Source organism: Artemia franciscana, chromosome 10 (genome assembly GCF_032884065.1).
Source record: "Artemia franciscana chromosome 10, ASM3288406v1, whole genome shotgun sequence".
Lineage (NCBI taxonomy): Eukaryota > Metazoa > Arthropoda > Branchiopoda > Anostraca > Artemiidae > Artemia > Artemia franciscana.
The window spans coordinates 17700166-17725699 of record NC_088872.1 but is presented as its reverse complement, the minus strand read 5'-3'; the positions used below and the strand labels follow the sequence as shown (position 1 = coordinate 17725699).

The window sequence follows — 25534 nt, the reverse complement described above, 5'->3', positions numbered from 1 at the left end:
GGTGTCTGTTTTTCACCTGCATAGAAATTGTATTAAATACACAATTTCCCAAACTGTTCATGGTAATAAGGGTAAAATTGCTACAGTAATTATCATGGTAATGCTGAATTTGCCTAAGAAACAAGTAAAGCGGTTTAAAATGTCGCATAAACAATGATTTCAATAGACGCTAAAAGCACGGAAAAAAGTTTCCGCTTTCTAGTCAGGAAACCAGGAAACATTGAAAAAAGTGGCCACGATTTTAGCCCCTTCACCAGCTTCTCAGGCCAATTTTATAGTTTAAATGTGTCATTTTTAAAGTCGTTTGTTTTAGTCAAGGAACTTTGATTTAAAGTGCGTTAGAAGATGATCTTGATATATTAATAAATAGTTCGAAAAAAAGAAGAAAATTTAGGCTCAGTACAAGGCATTTGGCCCGTAACATCATTCTAAGGGACCCCATAATTTTCTTAGTATAGTTGTCCCGCTAAGTTGGGACAAGTAAATGGCCTGACTTCAGCTTGTGTAACTAATAGTTCCAAATTATATTTTCCTCTTTGCAAATTATAAAATTGCAAAACTGTGGAACTAGGACACTCTTAGTCTACGTGAATAATTACTTTTCATTGTATAGTTGGAGCAGTTGGGACTAAAGTCTACCAAGTCCGTTTTTGAGTCCTTTAAAGCAAACATAGATGAAATTCCATATTTCCAATGCATTCACGATTAGAAGATTCATGCATTACCTGAAATACTGGAGTGGGGTATTGCTAGTGACTTAAAATCTAACAATTTTGTACTGGTCTTGCAAAATTACAACCAAAATTAAGTGTTTTTCTTTTGTTCCTTTACTTTAAGAACAACTGTCTCGAACATAAATTTCCTAGAATCAGGTTAATGCCTAATTAATCTAATTAATTATTAATGCCTAATAAAGTAGACTAATCATGTAGAATTAGGTAATTAATACCGAACCTTCATATACCGTATTAATATAGTTCCATTGTGAAATATTCCATTATTATTTACCAGGTAGTTCATGAGTAGTCAGATGTGTATTCAGTGACAATCCAGGACCACGGGCTAAAATCTCTTCTTTTTTATGATTTGTTTCATCTTCTCCCATTATTTTTATATTACTTGCATGAAATAAATCCCAGTCCAAAGTCTGAATTTAGACAGTAGAATCAAGCAAGGAGAATTAAGTTGCCGACATAACTTTACCTAGAATTATTATTCTGGGGGCAGGGGTCTGGCTACTTTTGGTTGGGCGGGGTACAACTTGGAATAATTTTTGTTTTTATTTATTTTAATCCCTACTTAACTGAAAAATGAACATTTTTGTGTAGTATTTATATTTTCTTGGAAGAAGGAGTCCCGACTTGACAAATCATTCGTGCTGCGGCCTTAGTTGGGAATAAGGAATTTTCGTCAGGCTATTAAAATTTATTTATTCGTCGCGCCTTGTATGTGACCTAATTGCCATGGGTGCTTGTTTCCACTGTCACGTTGGTATGGTCGGATAACTGAAGCTCTGTTTTCCCAATAAGTTCCTAGATCAGATAATTGTCTATTCAGCTGAGAATGGAGAATTGCCCTTCCTGTATCCCTGAAGTTTGGACATGCATTACCTCTCAGATAAAGTATGGCATTGTTGCACATGAATATCCTAAATTATTTTACATTGGCTCTTTCTTTAGTATAGGTACACAAGGACTCACCTGTGAGAGGGTGAGGGAGCTATCAGAGCATTTTCCGAAGGGAGGGATTTGAAATCACAAGATAGTCTTTTATGCTTCTATTTCAACATTCTGGTAAGATACTCCCGCCTGCAGCTATTGCAAATTTGTCTTCACAAAAGCTTTCGAGGGAGATGTATTGGAGGGTTTCTCATTAGGGAGGGTGGTTGGGTAAAGGTCAAAACATATGCGAACTCAGATTTTCCTAAGTTTAACGTTGGAACTGATATTAGGAGGCAATTCCCTTCTCACCCCCAGTGTGTGTGACGCTCACAACACTGTTTTTAGGGAATGTTTTCGCTTGCTTGTTTAGATTTGTTTTATCTTATTGATTTGCTCACTTACTTTATTGAACCAAATTGTTGCATTAATATATGAATAAACATTTAGCTGCAATTTCAAGTTGACATATTGATTTCTAACCGTTTCTGCTCAAAATTCTGTTAGAGCCTCAAAGTATACTTATGGATCTAAATAATGCAACTGACTGTATTTTCTTCTCCAAAAAGCAAATGTGAAAATGAAAATATTGATATTTCTTTCCATTTAGCTGAGGATGAACAGCAAATGAACTATGAATCGGGACCCCGAGACTTCTCAGTCATATGCTTTGCCGATGCAACTTCTATACACGAATCCTTCTTTAATGGAAATTCTACTATGAACTTTATTGCAAGGCCTGGAGATCAGGTAAGCCAGCTATTCTTATCTGGAATTGATTATGGCTCCTTATTTGACCATCTGTTGTGTGATGCAATATTATTATAAAAAAGGTTCCAGTCTATGGAAAATAAAAATAAAATAGTAACAAAAGATAAATGGATGAAAACGTAACAAGATAACTTGATTTGTATCAAAAATAGCTTATGTTGCCCTACTATTTTTAACATGCTCTATACTTACTTTGACGATTGTCTCCAACTGCCTAATAGTATGATAAAATTCTTTCTATAAACACGTATAAGCCATTCTTTATCATATTTTTCACATCCAAAGATATTGTCTCATATTCATCAACGTTTAATGCTCACATATCAAATGGAAAACACTTTCATTGAAACACTCACGCATTAGGCATGAATAAGGGCCTTCTTTTTTTCTAACCTTCCCAATATATTTTCTTCGTTCTCTAAGAGGCAAACAATCACCCCTTCATTCAAACACCCACCTCATAACCTCCAATTTTAAACCCACATTGTATCCTCCAATTTTAAACTCACCTTATAGTAAAGTAAGTAGTAAGTAAGACGGCACTAGACCCTTAAGGTCCAAACCGGCGGTGCTGATCTCAGCTTCATGGCCCTTCAGCCAGGAAGTGCAATGGGGGGTTGTGGGCCAACCATCCTGTGCTTTCACACACCCTTCCTGCTTACCTTCCCCAGATTTCTCCAGATACCCATTTAGAGCTGGGTCGACTCTGGCTGAGCTTACAGAGTCACGCCATTGACCCCCGTCCCAAACTAAATAACTGGTCACAACTGGGATTGAACCCGTGCCCCTTGGACACAGAATTCCCACGCCCGCGTGCCAACCACTCAGCCAGGACCCACCTTATAACCTCCAATTTTAAACCCACCTTGTATCCTCGAATTTTAAACCCACCTTATAACCTCGAATTTTAAACCCACCTTATAACCTCCAATTTTAAACCTACCTTCAAAACGAAAATCCTCTCCGATTGTCTTGTATCCGACGATCAATTTCATCTTGGCTGGTAACATGCTTAGTTCCCTAATTAGGTTTTTGTTTAATACTAGACAAAGTTGATTTATCTTTTTGTAGAAAAATATCTATTACTAACTCGAAAGTATGGATAAATTTAAGCTGCCCTGCATCCGTATTGAAATGGAATGGCTTAGATAGCATGGACATTTCTTTTGAATGACGACAGAATTGAATCACTGGAATAGCTTTACCAAGCATCTTTCAAAATAAAAACAGAAATTAAGTATAAGTTTTCTCTGCTGCTGATTAGGTGCTTGCACTCACTTGTACTTGCTTCAAAGTGCAAACTCTGTAGCTCCCACTGGTACTTTAATCTGGCAGACAGCTGAGTGCCTGGCTGCGCAGTGCTGTGTATCTAGATATCTCGTTATTATTTAATATGGCTTAGAATTAGAATGGCTTAGAAATTTCTCTCTAATTGTAAAGATCTCACCAAGGAGCTCTCAAGTGATAAATAGGAGCTCTCAAGCATAAGCTTTGCTGACGCACTCACTAGGTATTTGTACTTACTTGTACTTTCCTCAGAACATGAACTCTTTAAGTCTTTCTAGTGCTATAATTTTACAAACGCTTGCGTGCTTAGTTCCTTGTTCTTATTTACTTGCAGAATAGGTCGCTAACAATTCCCATTGTTCCTCTTTGTGTAAAAAAAACAACCAGTCAAGTCCTGGTTTGTCACAACCCCATTATGCCAGTCTTTGCTGGCCTTCCCTTGCTTTTCTAACGAGTAATGGGTTTACAATAAAAAAATGCCTGTTTAGTGAGAGCCATATCTAGCCTCGTTGTCTATCAAACTAAGTCAGGTGGTGTTTTTTCGTCATTGCACCATTTTTTTTTTATTATTATAAGAATTAAACATTATACTTCTGGTGACAACATATTTAATTTTTTCCGAGGACTTAACTTCTCCGGGAGCGATGCTAAGGATTTGTGTCAGGTAAAAGTGATCGCCTATGTTTGGATATGGATTTCCACCCCCTTTTTGGGGCCATTTCTCGGAGCGTATGATTGCATTCTAAATTTAGATCTTTACTTATAAAGACTGTCGTTTTGCCACACCTGGCTTTTCATTAGTTCAGCGAAGATATTCTGCTCCGAACTTTTTTGTTCAGAACATATATTTTCGCTTTTTTTTCTTTTCAAACTTCGACGAGAGATCTTGGATATTCAGTGTATTCAATGAATTCTGAATGAGTATTTCGAGAAAAATATTACTTCGCAACACGTCCTTAGCTTTTTTTTCAAATTTTGGATATATCCTTGTGGACCTTCAGTCTGACCAGCCCTGCCATCAATATGTGTAGTTCTTTTTTTAGGTAATATCGCCTGTAGTTATCGTCAGGGATGAACTAATCAGGGCTGACGTTTACGCCTCAGCCCTAATGATCCTTTGAAGCGTATCTTACGCGGAACGCTTAGTTATCTAGTCGCAATCCGAGTGGATATATGCGCAGGATTCAGGATCCTTTGTCTGAGAGGACGAGGGTTCGAATCCTAGTTTACCCAATTATTGAGTTTGGGACGGGGGTTAGTGGCGTGACTCTGTAAGCTCAGCCAGAGTCGACCAAGCTCTAAATGGGTTGCTTGAGAAATCTGGGAAAGATAAACAGGAAGGGTATGCGAAAGCACAGGATGGTTGGCCCCCCCATTGCACTTCCTGGTTGAAGGGCCAAGAAACGGAGATCAGCACCGCCGGTAGGGACTGTAAAGTCTAATGCCGTATCATTTATCTTCATTTTTTATTTTTTGTCGAAGTTCAAGAGAATGGGAGACAGGAGCTATTCTGTTCTCATCCCGACAATCGTTCCATAGTGGCGCTGTGTGTCTGATGTCAGCTTTGTGTTATGGAACCCATTGTTCGAACTCAGCTATAGCAACACACTGTAGGGCTGATGCAAGGACCTTAGTATTGAAGAAGTGTCGTTAATCGTTCTTCATTAACTTTAACCAAGTTATGTACATGATAATAGTATCCCTAAACGGGGTGTTTCAGCTTCTCTAAGGATCATCCTACTGCATCGCAACCTATGCACATTGCATAAACTGTAATGACTTTGTTGAAGGTTGCTATTTAGTCAACGAAGACGTCTGGTTGTTTTAGACCTGTTTTTTTTTTTGCGCGCTCGAGGGTCTGTCGGGGAGATTCGCTCGTGTGGTCTCGTTCCCAGTTTTGCTGAAATGTTTGATATCATGGCGGATATTTAGATATCATAGTCTCTAGACGTGGCTTCGTCTAAAATGAAATTTAACATCAGTTGTATTTCCGACTTTCTACACAGTAAAGGTGCCGTATATACAGGTATTGTCTGCTTTGATGGTAGTTTGTTACTGTAAGAGTATCGGCCGATTTTCAAAGACTAGTAGCTTATTCTGCGAAAGTTTTCATTAAAATTTAGTTTAAAACTAAAATACCTGGCTTTTTCTATGAATAGTGTCACACACTCATGGAGCGCACTTCGTCTGTCATGTTGTCTTACCCAGGATTGAAAAAGTGTTTTAGTTACGGCATCTCAAAAAAATATCCATGTTTGGTATTTTGAGAATGTTCTTTTATGTATGATCATAAATGAGAGAGATTGTGTTAGAGGACTTGCGATTAGACGTGCCATGCAAGGAAGGAGAATGAAGTAACAGATGCAACTAAACATCTTAATATCTCTAATGTCTAACATGAAATTTCATGCTGACGACCATATTGACATAATTAATTGAGTCCTACATGCCTAATTAAAAAAATTGAAATGCTAGAGTGATATAATTGGCAGATTCCACATTTCTTACCTTTTTAGATTTCCTTGCCTCACTCAGTCGGTTAAGAGATGTCAAGATGAGAGGGCATCAGCTGCAAATGGTAAAGCTAATCAGAATGGTTCTAAATATATGTGGTTGAAATCCCAAACTGTAGTTTAAAGCTATAACTGAAAATCTGAAAACCAGTTTATTCGAACATAAAACGATAGTGCTCGTATTTGTGCTCATATGTTGTTTTGCATTGCAAGTATTCCACATTTTTAATAGTATATGGCACCTCAAGATAAATATTTCGACAGAGCATTTTTTGTTTCTGCTTCATGGCGGATTTAGATTGGTGAGAGAACTGTTTTTGCACTATTAGAACGTTTTTTCCTTACTTTTGGCTTTTCAAGTGAAAATGGATATGAAATATCTTTTTTGTCAATTATTTTATTTTTCGAGTTTATTCTCTCAAGATGCTGTCATTGTCATATTCATTATCAATGATTAAGCAAAAAAAAAACTCCTTTCCGCACTATTAGATTTCGAAACAATAAAAACAAAGTTTTGTTCGTGTTTTGTTCTGCCTTACTGCACATAATTCTAGTATATTTGTTTAAATAGTTTATGGGTAACAACAAAGCTGTATCCACCACTTTTTCTTTCTTTGAGTTTGTTCCTTTTTCTTTCAGCTGCGTAGGTGAAGCTAATAAAAATGCTTTTTTTTCCAGATGGCGCAATCCTTACTTTCTGCCTTTATACGTGCTCTTTCCGAATCTGGAAAGGTGGCTATTGTCCGTCGAGTTTATAATGTTCGCAACCGACCTACGATTGGTTTTCTTTCTCCAGTAATAAAACTCCACGCAGAGGTAATATTTTGTGATTCTCTCTGGATTTCAAGTTTTTAAGGTAATAAACTTGTTTAAGGGTGTGACGGTTGTTAAGACTACTGACTTCCAACCAAGCTTAGTTCTGAGGGAAAACGTCAAATTTTTGTATATCTAAAATATAAAGTGGTATCGCTGTTTGAATGATCTACGTTAGAAATGGCTTTAATTTCAGATTTTAGCGCTGCTGGGATAGGAAAGATTTTTAATGGAAAATTGAAAAAATAATCTCTTCTAGACTTACGTATGGTGATCCTAAGAATATATCATTTGGATAGTCCAAACTTTTCAGCCTGATTGAATGCAAAACTTCTCGGGTTATCTATACAGTTAATAATTAATGAAACAATTGGGCACTTTTCTTGAAAACAGTAATAATTATTTTTACCTGATCCTAAACAGGAAGATTTTATTTATTTTCAACACAAATTTTCCAGTCAAAGAAACAAAATTTATTTTTTCTAAGCGAAATGAAACCGAATAATCGGGTGATGTGGAATTCAGCTGCAGATTGCGAATTTACCCCCATCTGTCAAAGCTTAAGAAGCTCTGACAGATGGGGGTAGATTTTACCAAGCGTAGACGTCCCAGTGACAAGAAAGTTTCAGTCTGAACTCTGAGTCTCTGACTCGCTTGTCTGAGTAAAAGTGAAATTTTTAAGTCTGTCTATTGAATATTTTAAAAAAATTACTTCAGTACCTATCCGATATAGAATGCCGACGATAAAGTGCCGCTGTATCTCTTGAAAATAGACTTAGCTACTTAGGGGTGGAAACCAGTTCGTACTTGCTTGAGCCGTTGAGTAATCTAAATGATTCTAAGTTGATAGTTGTATTATATTTGCGGTATCAAAAACAAAACTTGTCAAAGGTGACTCCTTTGTTTTATAGTAAGTAAAAAAGAATATGCTTTTTTGAATGCGGTAAGTATAACTAAAAATTAATTAGGAAATTTAGTGAAAAAGAGAGTATTTAGTTAATAAAAAACGGAAAGGTAAAGGTATGTTGGGTATTTGCTTGTGAATGGGAAACATTTATTTTTAATGCTATAATATATTGAAATCCATCAGATTGCACTAAAACTATTCCATCCAAGAAACATAGTCCGTTCCCTATAAGGTAGAAGAAGACAATTATCTAATGTAAGTTCATATTCAAACTCCCAAAAAGAAAAAAAAACAAGGGAAAAAATAGTCCTTTTTGCAGTTCAGACCCAAAATCTAAACACAAATTAACCACCTAACAAACCATGATCCTTACAGAAACCCAAAAGAAAAACAGAAGAGAATATAAAAATCTGGTTTTGAATATTTTTCTTTTCTTATTTTTTCTTAAACTCAACCAAACTGCAGGAATCTATAACCTTTCTCACTATGGTTTGTCAGAGACATCCCATGGCTCCTTTTACGCGTCAATACCATACTTATCTATCGTACTTAAAGCTATATATGTCAATTTTGAAATTATTTAAAAAATCAAAGAGGAACATCCGAGTTTCTACGTTGATGAAGTATATTAGTCCAATCTGCTGATTCGACTTCCGATTTATCTTTCATTAGAGCACTATAATAAAATATTAGGCTAGAATCTAGACTTTTCTGTTCATCAAAGAAGTTCTTTAACTCACTTAAATTCCAAAACCATCCGAGGCAATAGTCAACAAGACCCTGGGGATATAATATTACACACTATAAAAATTTAATCAAGACATTTTGCAGAAGATGATAACTTCTAGTAATTTATCTTAATAGTCCGAACACTATCCACGGCTTTATCGGAGACAATTTTAAATTACCTCCACCAGTGGCATCAATTCACGAAAACTTAAGGGGTGGGGTGGGTGAAAGTGTATTTTTCAACGCTTAGTGGGAGGGGAAAGAGCGCTCACCTTCAAAGAAAGGTATGTCGGAAAATTTCATAAATAAACCTAAAATATTCGTAAATAAGCATGTTTCCTAATTTGTGTTTTAAAATATTAGAAGAGATATGAGATTCTCAGCTGGGATTCTTAGAAATTAGTTATTGCAATATTTTCAAGATCTTTGTTGTTTTTAATAACTCCTTCGTTTTTTATACAGTATAATGTATCCAACCTATTTTTCTTAGCTAGGTCTTAAACTGAACTAAGTGGAAAAGGAGACAGTGCCTCTTATAAGAGGCATGTATCGCTACATATTTGTTTTGATTTCTTGGGCTTAATTTTCTCAACTAGTCATATAAATCGCCTTATATATTGCTTTTAATTTAGACATGATTTTCAGTTTGACTAAAAAGATTAGTAGACATGCTGTAAAACTATTTCTTGAAAAATCAGATTCAGTGACATTTGCGAGATCTTTACTTATTTATTTTTTCTTTAATAAAGCATAGCGGATCTGTGGTGTAAATTATTTTACATATATACGATACATTCTTTGCATAATTTTCAGTACCTAGAATATATAAATCTGCCATATTCAGAAGATGTGAGAAAAATACAGTTTCCGTCCTTAGTCAGAGCAGAAGAGAAACTAGCTGATGATCAAAAAGCAGCTGTTGATGACCTGATCAAAAGCATGGATTTAACAGATCGCGAAGGGTAATAAGAAATATGCCCTTCATTTATTAAGTTTTTCGTAGATAACTAGTCTTTTCTGAAGGGGGAGATATTTTAAACTTCATCTTCCCTCGTTAGTTAGATACTAGACATCAGACGAAAAATTATTTTAGATAGTCTACTATTCATTTACTTGAATAGCTTTTCTATTTTGCAGCTGCTAAATAGAAACTTTGAATTTTTTTTTGTCGCATAAAAAAAAAAAAAAACTGTCTGCAATTCCCTAACCCGAGATTAAATTTTTAGCCTTTGTTGCTAAAAAACCTAGAAAAAGAACAAATATCAGGTCCGCGCTAAATAAAATTATTATAAAAAATATAATATTCTTTAACCTGAAGTAGAAGTTATCGCTTTTTGCGAAAGAGTACTGGAAAAGGAAAAAAAAATGTTTGTCGTACTCTTAGCAAAGTTAATTTGAATATTGTAAAATTCACTGACGTTAAGTAGAAGTTCACTTCTTTCGCAGCCTCTACATAAAACCTGGATAAAAAAGCCGCACACGCAAAAATTATTTTGTGTAATGGGCTATGATATCCACTAACCTAAAATGAAAGTTCTTCTCTTTTTAGCCTCTAAATAAAATATGAAGAAAATGAAAACAAAACAGAAACGGTCGTATAGTTGATGAAATTATCCAAATGGTCTTAAATTCATTTACTCGATAGTCAATATTTTAATTTGAGGCTTCAAAATGGAGCCTGGAAAAACGAAAAAAAATATTAGTCATATATTAAATAGAATTATTCTAAAAATTGTTAAATTCACGAACCTGAAATGCTTCTTTCAGCAGCCTCTTCCTCTTTTGCAACTAGGGAATCTCTATGTATAAATATATACAGGATCCTAATCTCAACATTACATAGTATTTGCGACGACCTACTAGAATTTATCATTCTTTGATTGTTGTCGTTTTAATTGTTTGATTTTTGTGGGTTTGCACCAAGTGTCCCAGCAAGATTGACTAACAATTTTCAAAATTTACGCAATGTAAACCTTATGATTACCAACTATTGATTTTGGCTCCAAAAATAGTAAATTGAACTAGCCTTTGGCTCAATGTGGTTAACTTCTTTAAAAGCGTGCTAATCGTCTAATTTCTTACCCCAGAGGGCTCAGGGCAAGCATTTGGCAGGTTCTAAAATATTAACTGCTTATATATAGATGCATATTTGGTAAATTTTAGCCATGTGTATCTCGATTGTCAAATATTTGTAAGTAGTAACTTCACAAATCATGAAATACCAGCTTCGATTTGTGAAATATGCGCTTATGGTTTTATTATATTTAGGATAGGCATGTACTCATTCAAGACCAATCTGTAAATAATATCTCATCAATTATGAATCGAATGAGGTTCTGCGTGTCTATTTATGAAATTGGGGATGAGGAAGAGGAGGAGTGGGAGGATGGTCAGGCTGGTGGAGGGTTGTTTGACCCTATAATTACTTTTTCGATGCAGCAATCATGTACACCAAAACACTTGTACGTAGCATGTCCGCTTAAATGCGGACAACGGCTGGAATTTCTAAAGTCCCTTTTGTCATCTTCTCTCTAAATTTGTTACTTAATTCACTTTTTTGCTCCTTTGAAGCTAATTCGTTAATGTCCTAGATTTGGGACCGCCCAGGTTCTTGGATCTGGTAGGTTTCTTATTGATAACTGATCTGAGGGTACCCAAACTGCTAAAAGGCTTAAGTGTACTGAGTATCTAGCCCAAATATGTATTTTATATGAGGGTTTTAATTTTTGCCTAAAAATCTTATTGTCCATTTGAAAATTGCAAATTCATGCGGAAAAAAATATTCTTAAGTCGGTTCGGTTATGAAATCTTAAAACGGAAATTTGTAACCGTAAGGCTCTATTATCCTACTTGCTATGCGGTCACTTTTCCCGTCACATTTCCCGCCCACTTAGTGCTATTTTATATTTTATCCTGACCGAGCCTTGTCAGTGATCAATTTCGAAGAATTGCAGATTTTGGGGTAGTTGGCGAATTTGTCTTCGTAATGCAAATAAGGATTGTGAGACCAAAAACGAAATATCGGTGATAATAATGACTGTCAGTAGGAAAGTTGGTGGTCAGTTTTTGCCTCAGGAAGAAAAAACGCAATAAAAAATTATTAATTTGCAGATTATAGTGTATTCCAGAAAAGAATACAAGGGCCAGTGTCCTGAAATTATTGCTGTTTACCATTTTTTCAGTGGGTGGCAAAGCTTGTGCTGATGACTTCGACGTGCCAGCATAAAGTTAAAACCCCGTGGTGTAAGCTTGTACAGCACGTCCCCACGAGTAAATAACTTTAGACGAAGCTGCAAGGCACTTGTTAGAGCAGTGACTTGCTCTTGCTGAATAGTTCATGCTATCTATGCCCTAAGAAAAAGAGTTTAAAGGACCTGATACTTCACAGATGAACATTGTCAGTTAGATGAAAATGCAACTATGAAGGCTAAACAGAACTTGTGGTAAGATCTGCGGCTACTCTAGCTGCGTTCACTGGAATTGTTCAGGAGTAGGATCTATTGATTTACGTCCTATTCTTTGAACTTCAAAGGTTAGACACAATTCTCCTTGATACATAATTTATTCCTTAAATGTCCCGCGAATAATGACCTTTTCTGAATCCTCACTTGTCTCAGCCCTCTCAGCCCAGTCTCCCAGGCAGTGGGTTGGAGTGATTTTCTTTGTATTACAAGACAATTTCTGCTCGAGACGAACGTAGAGAAACTTCAACAGGGGAGGTACGTCACTTTGTATCGACTCAGCATTCTTGCGTTGAGTATGAAACTTGACAAAACAGCATTTACCTTTGTTTCGTATAAAAAGAAAATTTTGGAGAACAAATTTAATTTTTGTTGTTCTGAATGACACCCTTCCTCTTCTCAAACAAATTGTAAATGTTGATTTACTTCAAATAGACTATACTTTAGTTCTCACGGAGATTCTTTTAATAACTGTTACATCTTCTAAAGTGCTTCTAAAAAAAAGAAACAAAAAAAAACAGTGAGGTTTGCGGCCCAAATTAGCAAGAACTTTAAATTCCCTCTTTTTTTTTTACCAAAGAATACGTGTATTTGTTTTACGGCTCTATTTTAAATTTTTTTTTTATGGAAGAGGCTGTATATTTTGCTATACTTAGTCCACATTGTCAATCTAGGTTATGTCTATAAATAAACGATGAATTTATTATATTAATATCTACTTTTACTTATTCGTCGCCATGTTTGCGTAACCCACTGGAATAGCTTTCCGGTCTGCATTAGAGGGGCTTTTGGGAGGTTTTTTACATTAATTCTTAGTCAGGACAAAGATTGAGAGAATTTTGATTGTGAGTTTCATGATGGAAATTATATCATTTGTTTTAGTTTTTTCTTTACTTCTTCTTCTAACATCCCTCTTGAGTATTTCTTTTTTTCTATTTTTATTGCTGATTTAACACTTGAACCGTTGCAGATAAGTCAATTGACCTTCTAGCAATGGTTATTTTCTAAATTTATAACTTTTATTTTATGAACTAATCTAAACTTGGATTACGCACTCTAAAAAACAGAGAAGACAAAATAGATCTTTTATCGAACTCTAAAAGATTTCGCTTATTGATTTTTAATATATTAATAGGAGAGAATTATATAGAAGTGTTGATACGCTTGATCCATATACGCAATATGTTTATCAAGTTTTGAGCCATCGCCAATTACACCCAGAAGAGCCGATTAAAGAATTTATGGACGATGCAAAAAGACAAGCCATGAAACCCTTGGAAGTGTCGGAGGAGCTTAAAGAAAATGCAGCCCTATCTCTGAAAAGAGTCGCAGAAGTTTTTCCTATTGAAGTTATCCAGAAAAGGAAGAGGAAAGTGGAAGAGCTAAAAATCGGACAAAGGGAGGAGTAAGTTTCACTTGTCAGTTAAGTATAGGATATCAGGGAATATTTCAGGGGGTATCAGGGGGTATTTCAGGATATCAGAGTATATTTCAGGGGGCCTTGTTCATCAAACAATATTGAAAAGTAAACTAAAAGCAATTTAGCAAGACTACTAGTAATCTTGTGAATAATGTACATAATTGTACTGAAGTACTGCTGAAAAGGCAGCGCTATGTCTGAAAAGATAACCATTAGTTTTTCTTGAGAAGTTTTCGGGAAAAGAAAAAGCAGAGTCTAAGAGCTAAAAATTGAACAAAAAGAGGAGTAAATTTCACTTGTCAGTTAAGTATAGGATATCAGAGTATATTTCAGGGGGTCTTGTTCATCAAACAATATTGAAAAGTAAACTAAAAGCAATTTAGCAAGACTACTAGTAATCTTGTGAATAATGTACATAATTGTACTGAAGTACTGCTGAAAAGGCAGCGCTATGTCTGAAAAGATAACCATTAGTTTTTCTTGAGAAATTTTCGGGAAAAGAAAAAGCAGAGTCTAAGAGCTAAAAATTGAACAAAAAGAGGAGTAAATTTCACTTGTCAGTTAAGTATAGAATATCCTAGTATATTTCAAAGGGTCTTGTTCATCAAACAATATTGACAAGTAAATTGACAGCAATTGAATAACAAATTACTAGTAATCATTTCAATGTAGTACAGTTTCTCTATTGATCTAAATATTAAGAATAAATAGAGGCTTACTTTCCGCATTCTTCTTCGACTTGCTTGCCCTCTGCCAGAACCTTGTAAACCCCTCATTTTTTCCTGGACTATTAGGTTTTGTCATTCTAGTACATATGTACTAGGTTTTGGTTGTGCAAAATTGGTGAAATCTGTTCCCTCCTCCTGTGTCTTTTCTCAGATTAGATCTCAGAAAATATAGCAGATAGTAAAATTCTGACTGTGCCATTGGGATCCCCGTTATGTAATTAGAGAGGGTCTATCCTTAGCTAAACATTGAATTTTGTGTAGAAACTAGGTTTTGACCTAGGATAGCTGAAATGGAGTTAATAAATAAGCCTAAATCCAATTAACTTAGCAATATATTATTCAACATGACTAGTTGGGTGCTCTTTTGAATTAACTGGCTTTGTTGATTATCTTTTGAAATCACCTTCTTTTTGGTCAAGGACGTATCACATATGAAGATATTCAGCTTACAAACCTATGCTATCGATAATTGTTCTAACAGTAAAAGGGCGATATTTGTAATCTGTATAATTTGCAAAAATGCAATCCTTAATGGAAATAGGGATGTCTTACGTTTCTTGTACATTTGTACTATTGAATTTTATGAGACACGATGTGCAATTATACGCATAAGTGCATTCCCTTCTAATCCTCAAAGGGGGGAAAGAATGACAGTATACTTGCTGGGAGGATGGAATTGCAAAAAAATTAAATTTTCGGTCATTATTTATTTATTGGAACAAAACCGCACAAAGCCAATGGCTTGTTGGCCAAAATGTTATTTCTTTGGGGGGGGGGGGTGAGAGATCCCCTATCTCAGTTCCTACTCCACTCTGCCTATCGTAACTCATTCTCGTTTAGTTCAACCCTCATGTAACTCAACCCTATGTGTTCCCACCTCATTCAAATCAATGCAATTACACTTGGACCTCGTTCAAATGATATTTATCAGTTTCAACCCTGCGTAATCAGTTCCTTGCATTCTTTAGGGTATCACCTTGAGGGTGAGTGAAAACTTTATTATTTTTATTGTTATGCAAACTAACTTTCATTTATGTAGCAATATCTAAATAGTATTATCTAAGATTATTCTTCATAATAACACCGTGTTAATATTGATTGAAAGGTTCTTTCGTATGGTTCTGTGCTAAAAAGTCCGCTTTAATTTCAGGGGTTTAGCTGAAATTGAGCATATATCAGAAAGGGAAGTTGATTAACCCTGCCTTTCTAAAACCTAATTGGTTTTCCTGTGTTCTTGGGTGAAATTTTAAGCCATTAAAAGAACAGAAAGTTAAATTTCCCCTCACTGTTGTTCTGCGTGAAATTTTAAACCCGTAAAAAAAGAAACATTTTTATTCACAGGTTTTTTTTTATTTATTTTTTTTTTTATTTTAAAGTGATATCTCTGTTTCTCTCTGATTGCAATGCATTGCTGCAGCGGACTTTATAAAGTGTCCTTATTTTAAATTTATAAAACCTTAGAGTAAACATGAGAAACATGGTTTTGTATAACTTGGCTGACCCACAGAACGGTCGTTAAGTCTTTTTTATACTCTGCATGCACCCAAAGAGGATGACCTAAAAATGAATTTTTAAATGAGGATAAATCCATTTATTTAGACAGTGAAAAAAGAAACAGGCACATCAGTCCAGATATTTTAATCACATATATAACGGTCGTCATCAGTAGAATTATTAAAATAATATAATTCAAATTTGCATATTTATGTACAAAAAAATAAATAACTTTTTGGGTCATTCACAAAATAATGAAGTTTTGGATTATTTATTAGATTATTTTCAGAGAGAGTTCACTGACAAAGTTAATTCAAAGTCTTGATGTAAATTTCCTTCTTTAATCTTGACCAAAAGTAAAACAAATTTTCAATGGCAAAGCCCTCCCTGTCTTCTAATCGCAAACGAAATGTTGAGTTTATAGTTGTTCACTTGGTTGGTCTCATTTCACCATATATACGACGTATTTTCGACGTAACACCCGAAATTTATTTATTTGGATGCTATTATCCAGCATCCAAATAAGATAAAAAATAAATAAAAGTATTTTAAGTTTATTACGACAACTATGAAATTGGATTGATAGCCTTGCTAATTGGCTGGAGGTCATCGTACATTGCCTTAATCACCTAGTTGCTTTAGGACTGGATAACATTCCTAAAGTAGAAGGTTCCAGTTCCGCTTGTAGCATTTTTTTTTCACATTTAACAGTAATTTTCTAAATCTTAAACATTACAGTTTTAATTAAATGTCATGGGCTTCTGTCCCTCCCATTTCAAGTGAAGTCCACTATGTGTGAGGCTGAATGAGACTACTGTACAATTTAGCTTGAAATTTAGCTTGCTACCAACTAGAATTCATGACAATCAAGTTTGTCACTAACCTATTAGAAGCTATATCATGCAAGAACTTGATTTCCAATATCACCATTCCTTAAGCTTCATTTTTCGTTTTGTGCTTGTTTTAATTTAATTTATTTCACAGTTTATTTGGATTGAATTTTTTTTTTTTTGCTTCAGAATCTTTGATATGCCCATATTACGGGGGAGCTTAGAAAGAAAGCAATGGATTATTTATGTATTATCTATAAATAAAGATGGATGAGTTTGTTTTTGAAATCACTTCATAGTCTTTGAATTGATCGTTACTGACTCTACAAAAATTAAAGTTTGATTTCTGCTTTTAAAGTGTCTTAAGAATTGCAACTAAATAACTAAATAAATAGAATTACAACTATAATAAGACTAATACATAATTATAATAAGACTATATAATTATATAATAATAACAACTAATAGAATTGCAACTAAATAACTAAATAACTAGCGTTATTTCTACAGAACAGTGATTTCAACTTACATTATCACAACGTCTGTACCATTCTGGTTCTAAATTCCTGCTTATATGTTCCCACTTCCAAAAAAGTAGCTGCTATCTTTCTTACAGAGAGGTTTTACCTACTCCTGGACCAAGCGGAGTACAACCAACAGCCGGAGAGCTTAGTATAGCGGATATACTGGGTAGTAAAGTAACTGCTGTTGGGACTGTTGCGCCTATAGATGATTTCCAGACGCTTATTAATCGGGGAGAGGATGCAAGACTTGGTAGGCATTTTTTTTGACAATTTAGATTTTAAACGTCTTGTCGACAGATTCAGCGTTGCGAAAAAATTCAATTCAGGAAATTCGTAGTCTTTTTGCAAAAAATGTAAAGGATTTATTTGAAACTAGAACTTCGAATACGGAGTAAGCAAGGCCGTGTACAGGGTTGAACCTGGTACGAGGATTCAGGACACGGAAATGCAAATATAGTATTAAAAGATCCAGATTTAATGTTTAAACTATTTGTAGTCTGCATAGGAGGAAATTAAAATGACATATTCTGGCAAAAGTAGAAAGATCAGCATTGTGTTATTTAACTAAAAATAAGGAATATAATTAAGATATAAAGCGTTAATATATCGAGAACCAAATGATCTAGTGGTAATCTGGTTAGTGCGTCCAATAAAGGTAAAAAAATCTCTTACCTCACAAATAGCATCAATTGTTATATTTAATTTTTTTCTTTAAAAATGGACCAGTTATAAATGCCAGTTTTAAAAATCATATCAAGTAAAGTCTGTTTAGCTTCCGTAGCCATTTTGTTCGTTATAGTAGCCATGTTTCTGATCCATTGCTTTACGGAAAGAAAATTTCTTAATCATAACTAATATAATCAACTTCTATGTGTTTTTTTTTTCTGTTGTATTATCAGTGTTCAACATTACTATGAGGGTTGAATTTTTTCAAGGTTTGATATGCGCCTTCCCTCAAGTTGGCTGTAGACAGCTTTTTTTTATACTAAATGCTACATGTAGGAACAACAAGGTATTAAAGGCATATACCTTAGGTTTGAAGAACAGCTTGTATTTATATGGAAACTTAAGTATGTTGTTTGTAGTTTACTTTTGAATTCGTTTCATATGCTAGGGATTGATTTTATTGTTACCCAGTCTCGAAACTAAGTGCTTAATTCATAAACTAAAGTTCCTTTTATTTTCTTGTGCATAATCCCTTTCGACTCCGTGGTAGTACAGTGGATTGATGCTATGCTTAACAATACAGGGCTTGGGGCTCGATTCTAACTGCCGCGAGGTTCGGCGGCACACTAGCTATATTTCTTCATAAAAATGACCCAGAAAATAGAACGTCGACTCGGTGCACTATGCCCTCTCGGTGGCTCTTGAAAATCTTTTTATTTTTTTGTAATTCCTTTCAGCAAGCGACAGTTAAATTTCTCTTTTACAGGGTGATGCATAAGCTACTTTACCCTTAAATTTTTTTTTGTCAGTGAGTGCGCTTTATCCATTACTTTTTATGCATAGTTTAAAGGGTTGAATTTTATTTTGATTTATGCATGAAAATATTGTTATTCAATGTGATGTAATCAAAATTTCCTTGTAATCATGAACGTGTTTTGGTTTTCCTCAATGCTAAGCTGCGCGTCTTCAGTATTTTCAGGTGTACGCACTGCAAGACCTCGTCCAGGTCGAGAAATATCACCAACAGAACATTGATCCTGAAAATATTTCGCCAAGTCGAATATTGTAGGCTTTACAGGAGGTTGCCAAACATTGAGATGGTCCATATAAGATGTCAATACTGTTGATGTCTAGTAAGAATTTAAAAAAAGATGAATTAATGCTTATCGATGGATGAGTTCATGAGATCGACCTTTAAATTCTATTCTTTGCTATAGGTCATGAAACGAATTCCGAATTGCAATTTAGATACTATTTTTTATCCTTCACGGGTTATTTTGTTACACTAAAACGATGCCATAATTAACAATGTTCTAGAGTGGCTCTCATACTCCTCATTCCTCACAAGTGAGTTTTTGTTCCCACTCTTCCTTTCCATCTCCTCCTTAATGTTCTGGCTTTATTAAGTTTCTACCTATTGAAAACTATTCTAAGGCTGCCTTTTTCCAAATCCCTTGTTCGGTCTCTATTATGTTTTTACTGAACATCAGCATATTTTCCGTTTTTCGATGAATTTTCTATTGTGTACTTAGGTTTATTATAAATTTTGCAATTTCTTCGCATTAATCGAAATTTTTTTGTAGATCTTTATTGTTTTTCTCATACCATGATTAGTGTATTTCTAGCAATTTTTATTATAAGAATAAAGTTGTTAATTTTGTTGAATAAATTGTCATTCCTTTTTTAAGTAAGCCGGCATCCCTTCCCCAGACACGGCTTTGATCTATCCTGTATATGACAACTAAAAAATATTTTTCACTAGTTAATGCAGAAGAAAGTTTCGAAAATCCTATGTAAGCAACAAATTGATCTTTAAAACTCGTATCTATCTTTAAATTTGAGGAATACGTCTACGGTATGCGTACTTGTTTATTTGTAAACGTTTGAACGCATTCTTTTAATTTATTAATTTATTTATTCAGCTTGCATCCAGCTAGAAGATGTGGTTATTCGACTTGTCGTTGAAGCTCCACCGGTGTCAAATCATTATCTTGCCGTGAAAGCCATCGATTGTTTGAAAGCATTAAGAGCCTTTTGCGTAAAAGTAGATCCAGACATCTACAACATATGGACAAATAAACTGAAAAAAGCACTTCTGGAGAAAAAGAATTTTGAATTGCTAAATGTAATTCGTGAAGGTAAGTGTGGAAAAACCATTCATGAAATTTTAGAGTACAGTGGCTTGGCGTTGCAACTACAACCCTTATTTAGAATATGTATAACTTAGGGTTTGAAAAAAGGTTTTATTTTAGCGATGTGACGTTGCGTATTTTGAACCTGTAAATTCTATATCCTTAATTTTGCACAATATGTCCCTAAACAGCGATAAAAAGGAGCATATACCAAAAATATTATCAACGAATTAGCTACCAAATGGAACCATTAACATGAACGGTCGGGGGGGGGGGGGGTATTATTGCCAATGCTCATGATTTTTGGCCCCATCCCCTAGATTTTGAAAAATACCTTTTTGTTTTTTTTTCATTGGAAAATGGTGCTTAAATTCATGGTGTAATTCCGTTCAAAAATGGCACTTTTATTAAACAGATCTCCCTCTACATTTTGAAAAGTATATTCCCCCCTAATTTTCGTGAATAATTTATCGCATATTATTTTGTTAAAGTTTATGTTCACTGGGAAACATGCAATTTTGCGATAAAATCTACAGCTGCAATTTGTACCCAACGCACAAAGTACATTATATTACCGGATTTAATTGTTTTAAATATGTGCACCACTTGTCTTGTATTATGATATTGCTAGACTTCTTCTCCTAGAATTATCTAAATTTACTTAAAAAATAGGAACAATTTCCTGTTTCCTCATATTTTTGTGTTTTTCAAAGCATTTTTTAGCCTAAAAAACAATTCAAAGTAAATTCTAAAAATTAACAAAGCTGATTCTCAACTATCGAATGATAGCAAAATTAAAGTGTCACCTTGAAAAACAGCAAAACCGTAGGATTGCAGAAAAAATAAAGAAGGAAAAATCAATTGTCATTTTGCTTCTTTCGGTGCTTAAGTTACTTGTAATCTGGAAGATAAAATTCAATAGAAAAACTGTCATTTCATGTTCTTTTTCCGCCTGGCCTGTCTGAAAACTTTATAAGAACTAGTTTTCAATAGTTGATATTTTTTATTTGTTTTGTGAATTGAGAGGAGACGCATTTGTAAGGTGGCTTTCCTTCAAGGTTTAAGATCTGGTTCAATAAAGGCGACGTGGGCTGGGATGTAGCAGCTTCTTTCGGAGGTTGTGCTACTTGAACTCCAGAAAATAAAACATAATAGAAAAAAATACTGTTTAAACCAAACCTTTACTGCAAACTAAGTAGTTAACATACTAATTGACTAACGCCTCCACAGACTTTATAAAAAGCTGAGTTTTTTTTCTAAAGAAATTATCAGAGCTTGTGCGCATGGCAAACACAGATGCGCCCAGGGTTTAAAGAAATGGATTTGCCTCGGTGCCAAGCATTTGGTACGCTACCGAACTACCTCGTGTGCCTTTTAGTAATTTTTCGATATAATCGGTATTGAATGATCATTTAAATAAACGGTAGTGGCGCCAATTTTGGGGTGAGATTGGGTGTTGGGTTGCAATCCCCCTAGATTCTGAAAAACAAATTTTTGGGCTTTTTCCATTGGAAAATACCTTTTTTGTATTTTTTCAATGAAAAAATCGAATCAACGAGAGATTTGACCGCCTAGATTTTGAAAAGTACATTTTACCCCACGGGACGACTCGGATAGAATAATTTCATCCCCCCCTCTTAGGAAAGGAAGACAATAAAAATTTCATTTTGGGGTGGTCTTAATAGGAAACAAAAGCCATTTTTGATTATAAATAGCTTAACCTTTTGAAGAGATTAATTTAAAAAAAACTTTTTCCACAAAACAAGTTTCACAAAGAAAAGTAAAGAGCTCCATTAAGTCAAGAATGACCAAAAATAAAGTCAAATGATCTTCCAAGCGTAAAACTGCCACAAATCACTATCAATAAATAAATGAAACTCAAAACAAACAAAAATTACAATAAATAGCCGATTCAAACTAAAAACGAACAAAAATTAACATGAATAGCGCTGATAACCTTCATGCCTTCTCAAGACCAGAACACAATTTGCGCTTTAATGAAAAAAAAAAACAAAAAACAAAAAAAACAACAAAAAACAAATGACCGTGGATTGTCAGTTTTGACATATACTGATATTTATTCCTTAAAGTTTTGATAATTTTTTGTTTATGAAAGTAAGAAATGTGAAAACATATCAAACGTATTACGTTGTCAGTAAAACACAAATTGTGTTCTGGTCTTGAGAAGGTATGAAGGTTATCATCCTTGTTCATGTTAATTTTTTGCTCGTTTTTAGTTTGACTCGGCTATTTATTGTAATTTTTGTTGTATTTATTGTAAATGGTGGGCGTGGGAGGGGGGTTTGCTGCCCTCCAAACACTTCAGACTATTTAAAAGGGCTCCAGCCCTTTCAATTTTCAATTTCTATTGGATGCATTTCAGGAAAATACGAGGTGTGGGGGTATCCATCGTTCCATCACTGAATCTCATAAAGGGCACTAAAACTTCCAATTAGCACTCGAGCCCCCTCCAAAATTTATACGATCATCTTTTCTATATAAACCTTATTTACCTCCAGGGCATAATTTACAACCCATGCCCCGAGGGTCCTAGGGGGTTTCCATCCTCAAATACATAATTCCCGGACCTTTCAACTACGTTGAACAAAATGGCTATCCCAAAATTTTTATTAGATGTGTTTAGGGAAATGTTCGTATGGGAGGGGGGCTAGTTGCCCTCTAATATCTTTCGACTATTTAAGAGGGCATTAGCTCTTTCAATACCAATTGAACGAGCCTTTTTCGAAGCTTCTACGACAACTCCTTCGATACGGAGTGCCCTGGTCTAACCCCCCCCCCCAAACACAAAAAAAATCAATGAAAAATGATACGTTTTGCTCACAACGCTCTTTACTTAGCCCAGCACTATTGTTCTGCCTATGATAACTTATATGGCCCTTGCACTGTTTGACCCTGCCTATGATTAACTTACAACTCTTGCACTGAGGGCTGTGAGAGGGTCATCCTCAATCACATAATTTCTGGACCTTTCAACTACGTTGAACAAAGCTGCTATCTAAAAATATTGATTTGATGTGCTTGGGGAAATGGTAGGCATGGGAGGGGGGTTAGTTGCCATCTACAGTGACTGGTGACACAATCTACAGTGACAATCTACAATCTACAGTCTACAGTGTCACTTCTACAGTGACTGGCTCTTCTCCGTGAGCATTCGCAGGGTGAATATCAGGTCCGTGCAAGAGTGGCTTGGGCGGAAGCCATACTGTTCATCACGCAGGTATTCATTTAAGTGACGTTGTATTCGGGACAGGATAATGTGGGACAACAATTTGCCAGGAATCGAGAGCAGGCTGATGCCTCGCCAGTTGTTACAGAGCGTGGCATCGCCCTTCTTGAAGAGCTTCACGAGCGTACTGTGGCACCATTCTGAAGGTACTTTTGCTGTTGTCCAGATGGTTCCGAAGAAGTCTTTCCAATAGGTGACACAGGTGTCCATGGAGCATTTCAGCATTTCTGCCTTATGCGGTCGTCTCCTGGTGATCTGCCGTTTTTCCGCTTTTTGACGACCTTCAGAATTTAGCCCCCGTCTTCAGTCCGGGGCTCGGCGTTGATGTCTAGCGAGATATGAGGATCTTCGGGATGGAGATTGTCTCGTCCGGGGGTAGTCTTTTCAGTATTTTGTCAGAGTGGTTAGCCCACACCTTTTTCTTCTCTTCGGGACCGGTAACCAGTATGCCGTTTTCGTCCTTCACGAAAAAGAGCACTAGTCCTTTCAATTTCCAATCGAATGAGCTTTTCTTTTTAATTTTCTACGACAGCAAATGGTCATCTCAAAATTTCTATCAGATGCATTTCGGAAAATACGAGGTGTAGGGGGGATATCCGCCCTCCGATCACTCTGAATCTTTAAAAAGGGCACTACAACATCTGATTTCCAGTCAAATGAGCAATTCCCAAGTTTTTACGATCACCCTTTCTATATACCCTGTATCCCTCCAGGGCAAAACTTACAACCCTTGCCCGAGGGCTATGGGGGTTTTGTCATTCTCAAAGACATATTTTGAGGACCTTTTAACTACGTTGAACAAAATTCCCACTCAAAATTTTTATTGGATGTACTTGGGGAAATGTTGGGCGTGGGAGGGGGTAGTTGTCCTCCAATCACTTTGACTATTAAAAAGGGCACGAGTCCTTTCAATGTCCAATGGAATGAGCTCTTTTCGAAGTTTCTAAGACAACGAATAGTCATCTAAAATTTTTTATCAGATGCATTTTGGGAAAATACGATGTGTGTGTGTGCGGGAGGGGGGGGAGATCCACCTCCGATCACTCTGAATCTCAAAAGAGGCACTTAAACTTCTGATTAACAATCCAATGAGCCCCCTCTGAAGTTTATATGATCACCCTTTCTGTATGTACCTTATATGCCCCTATGGTATAGCTTACAACTCTTGCCCTGAGGGCCCTTAAGGGGTGGGGTTGTTATCCTCAGAAACAAATTTTCCCGATCTTTAATTACGTTGAACAGAATGGCTATCTCAAAATTTCGATTGGATGTGTTTGGAGAAATGGGTTAGTTGCCCTGGAGGGGGGTTAGTTACCCTCCAATCACCTTTGACAATTAAAAAGGCCACTAGCTCTTTTAATTTCCAATTGAATTTGCTCTTTTCCAAGTTTCTAAGACAACAAATGGCCACCTCAAAATTTCTATGAAATGCATGGGAAAATAGGAGGTGTGGGGGGTTTACCCTCTATTTACTCTGAATATTAAAAAGGGTACTAGAACTTCTGATAACCAATCCAATGAGTCCCCTCCAAAGTTTATACGATCCAACTTTCTATATATACCTTAGGTTCCCCCAGGGTATAACTCACAGCCCTTGCTCTGAGGGTTTGGGGGGGGGGGTACATCCTCAAATACATAATTTCTGGACCTTTCAACTACGTTGAACAAAATGGATATCTCAAAATTTCGATTAGATGTGTTTGGGGAAGTTGTTGGCGTGGGATGGGGGTTAGTTGCCCTCCGATCACTTTCGACTAATAAAAAGGGCACTAGCCGCTTTAATTTCCAATCGAATGAGCCCTTTTCGAAGTTTCTACGACAGCTGCTTACATACGAAGTGCCCTGATCTAACCAAATAAATAAATAATGCATTGTGCTCACATCGCTGTTTACTTTTTACCTATGAAAATGCATCTTAAATTTCTGTCCTGAAAATGTTCTTGTAAAATTCCCCGAAACTCAAAATACGCGAAAGCGTGGTATACCAAACCGTTGATAGTTGTATATTGTAGAAAGTCGATAGCTAAATTGTTAGTCATTTTTAAATGTATTAAAAAACAAAATTCAATATTCTAAACTTAAAGCTGCATCTAAGAAAATGAAAGCTTTGGCTATTAGAATTTGCTGTTTATAATTATATTTGTAATTTGTTATTTAGTATAAGTCATTTAGCTTCAGGTTATTAGTTATGCCGTTCAGACAAAAAATAAAGTTTTTTTTTTTCTAAATGGTACAATCGTTCACGTCAATGAACGTCCCTCGTCCATAGTACCAAAAATTCCAAACATGGAGTTTAGAAAACAGTATATGCAAGCGAACGAACGTCATTTCCATGTTAATCCAAAATATACTAG

At 35.5% G+C, this 25534-nt stretch overlaps 1 protein-coding gene across 6 annotated transcripts in view; it reads left to right on the top strand.

The window, feature by feature from the left end:
- Positions 1-25534, top strand: part of LOC136031856 (X-ray repair cross-complementing protein 5-like) — a 52140-nt gene that overhangs the window by 20272 nt on the left and 6334 nt on the right. For all 6 annotated transcript variants that reach the window (XM_065711726.1, XM_065711722.1, XM_065711723.1 and 3 more), the window contains exons 6-11: positions 2269-2408; positions 6908-7045; positions 9492-9640; positions 13275-13544; positions 17228-17385; positions 19724-19939. In XM_065711726.1, the coding sequence (XP_065567798.1) occupies positions 2269-2408; positions 6908-7045; positions 9492-9640; positions 13275-13544; positions 17228-17385; positions 19724-19939 (1071 nt within the window). The remainder of the gene's footprint in view (positions 1-2268; positions 2409-6907; positions 7046-9491; positions 9641-13274; positions 13545-17227; positions 17386-19723; positions 19940-25534) is intronic.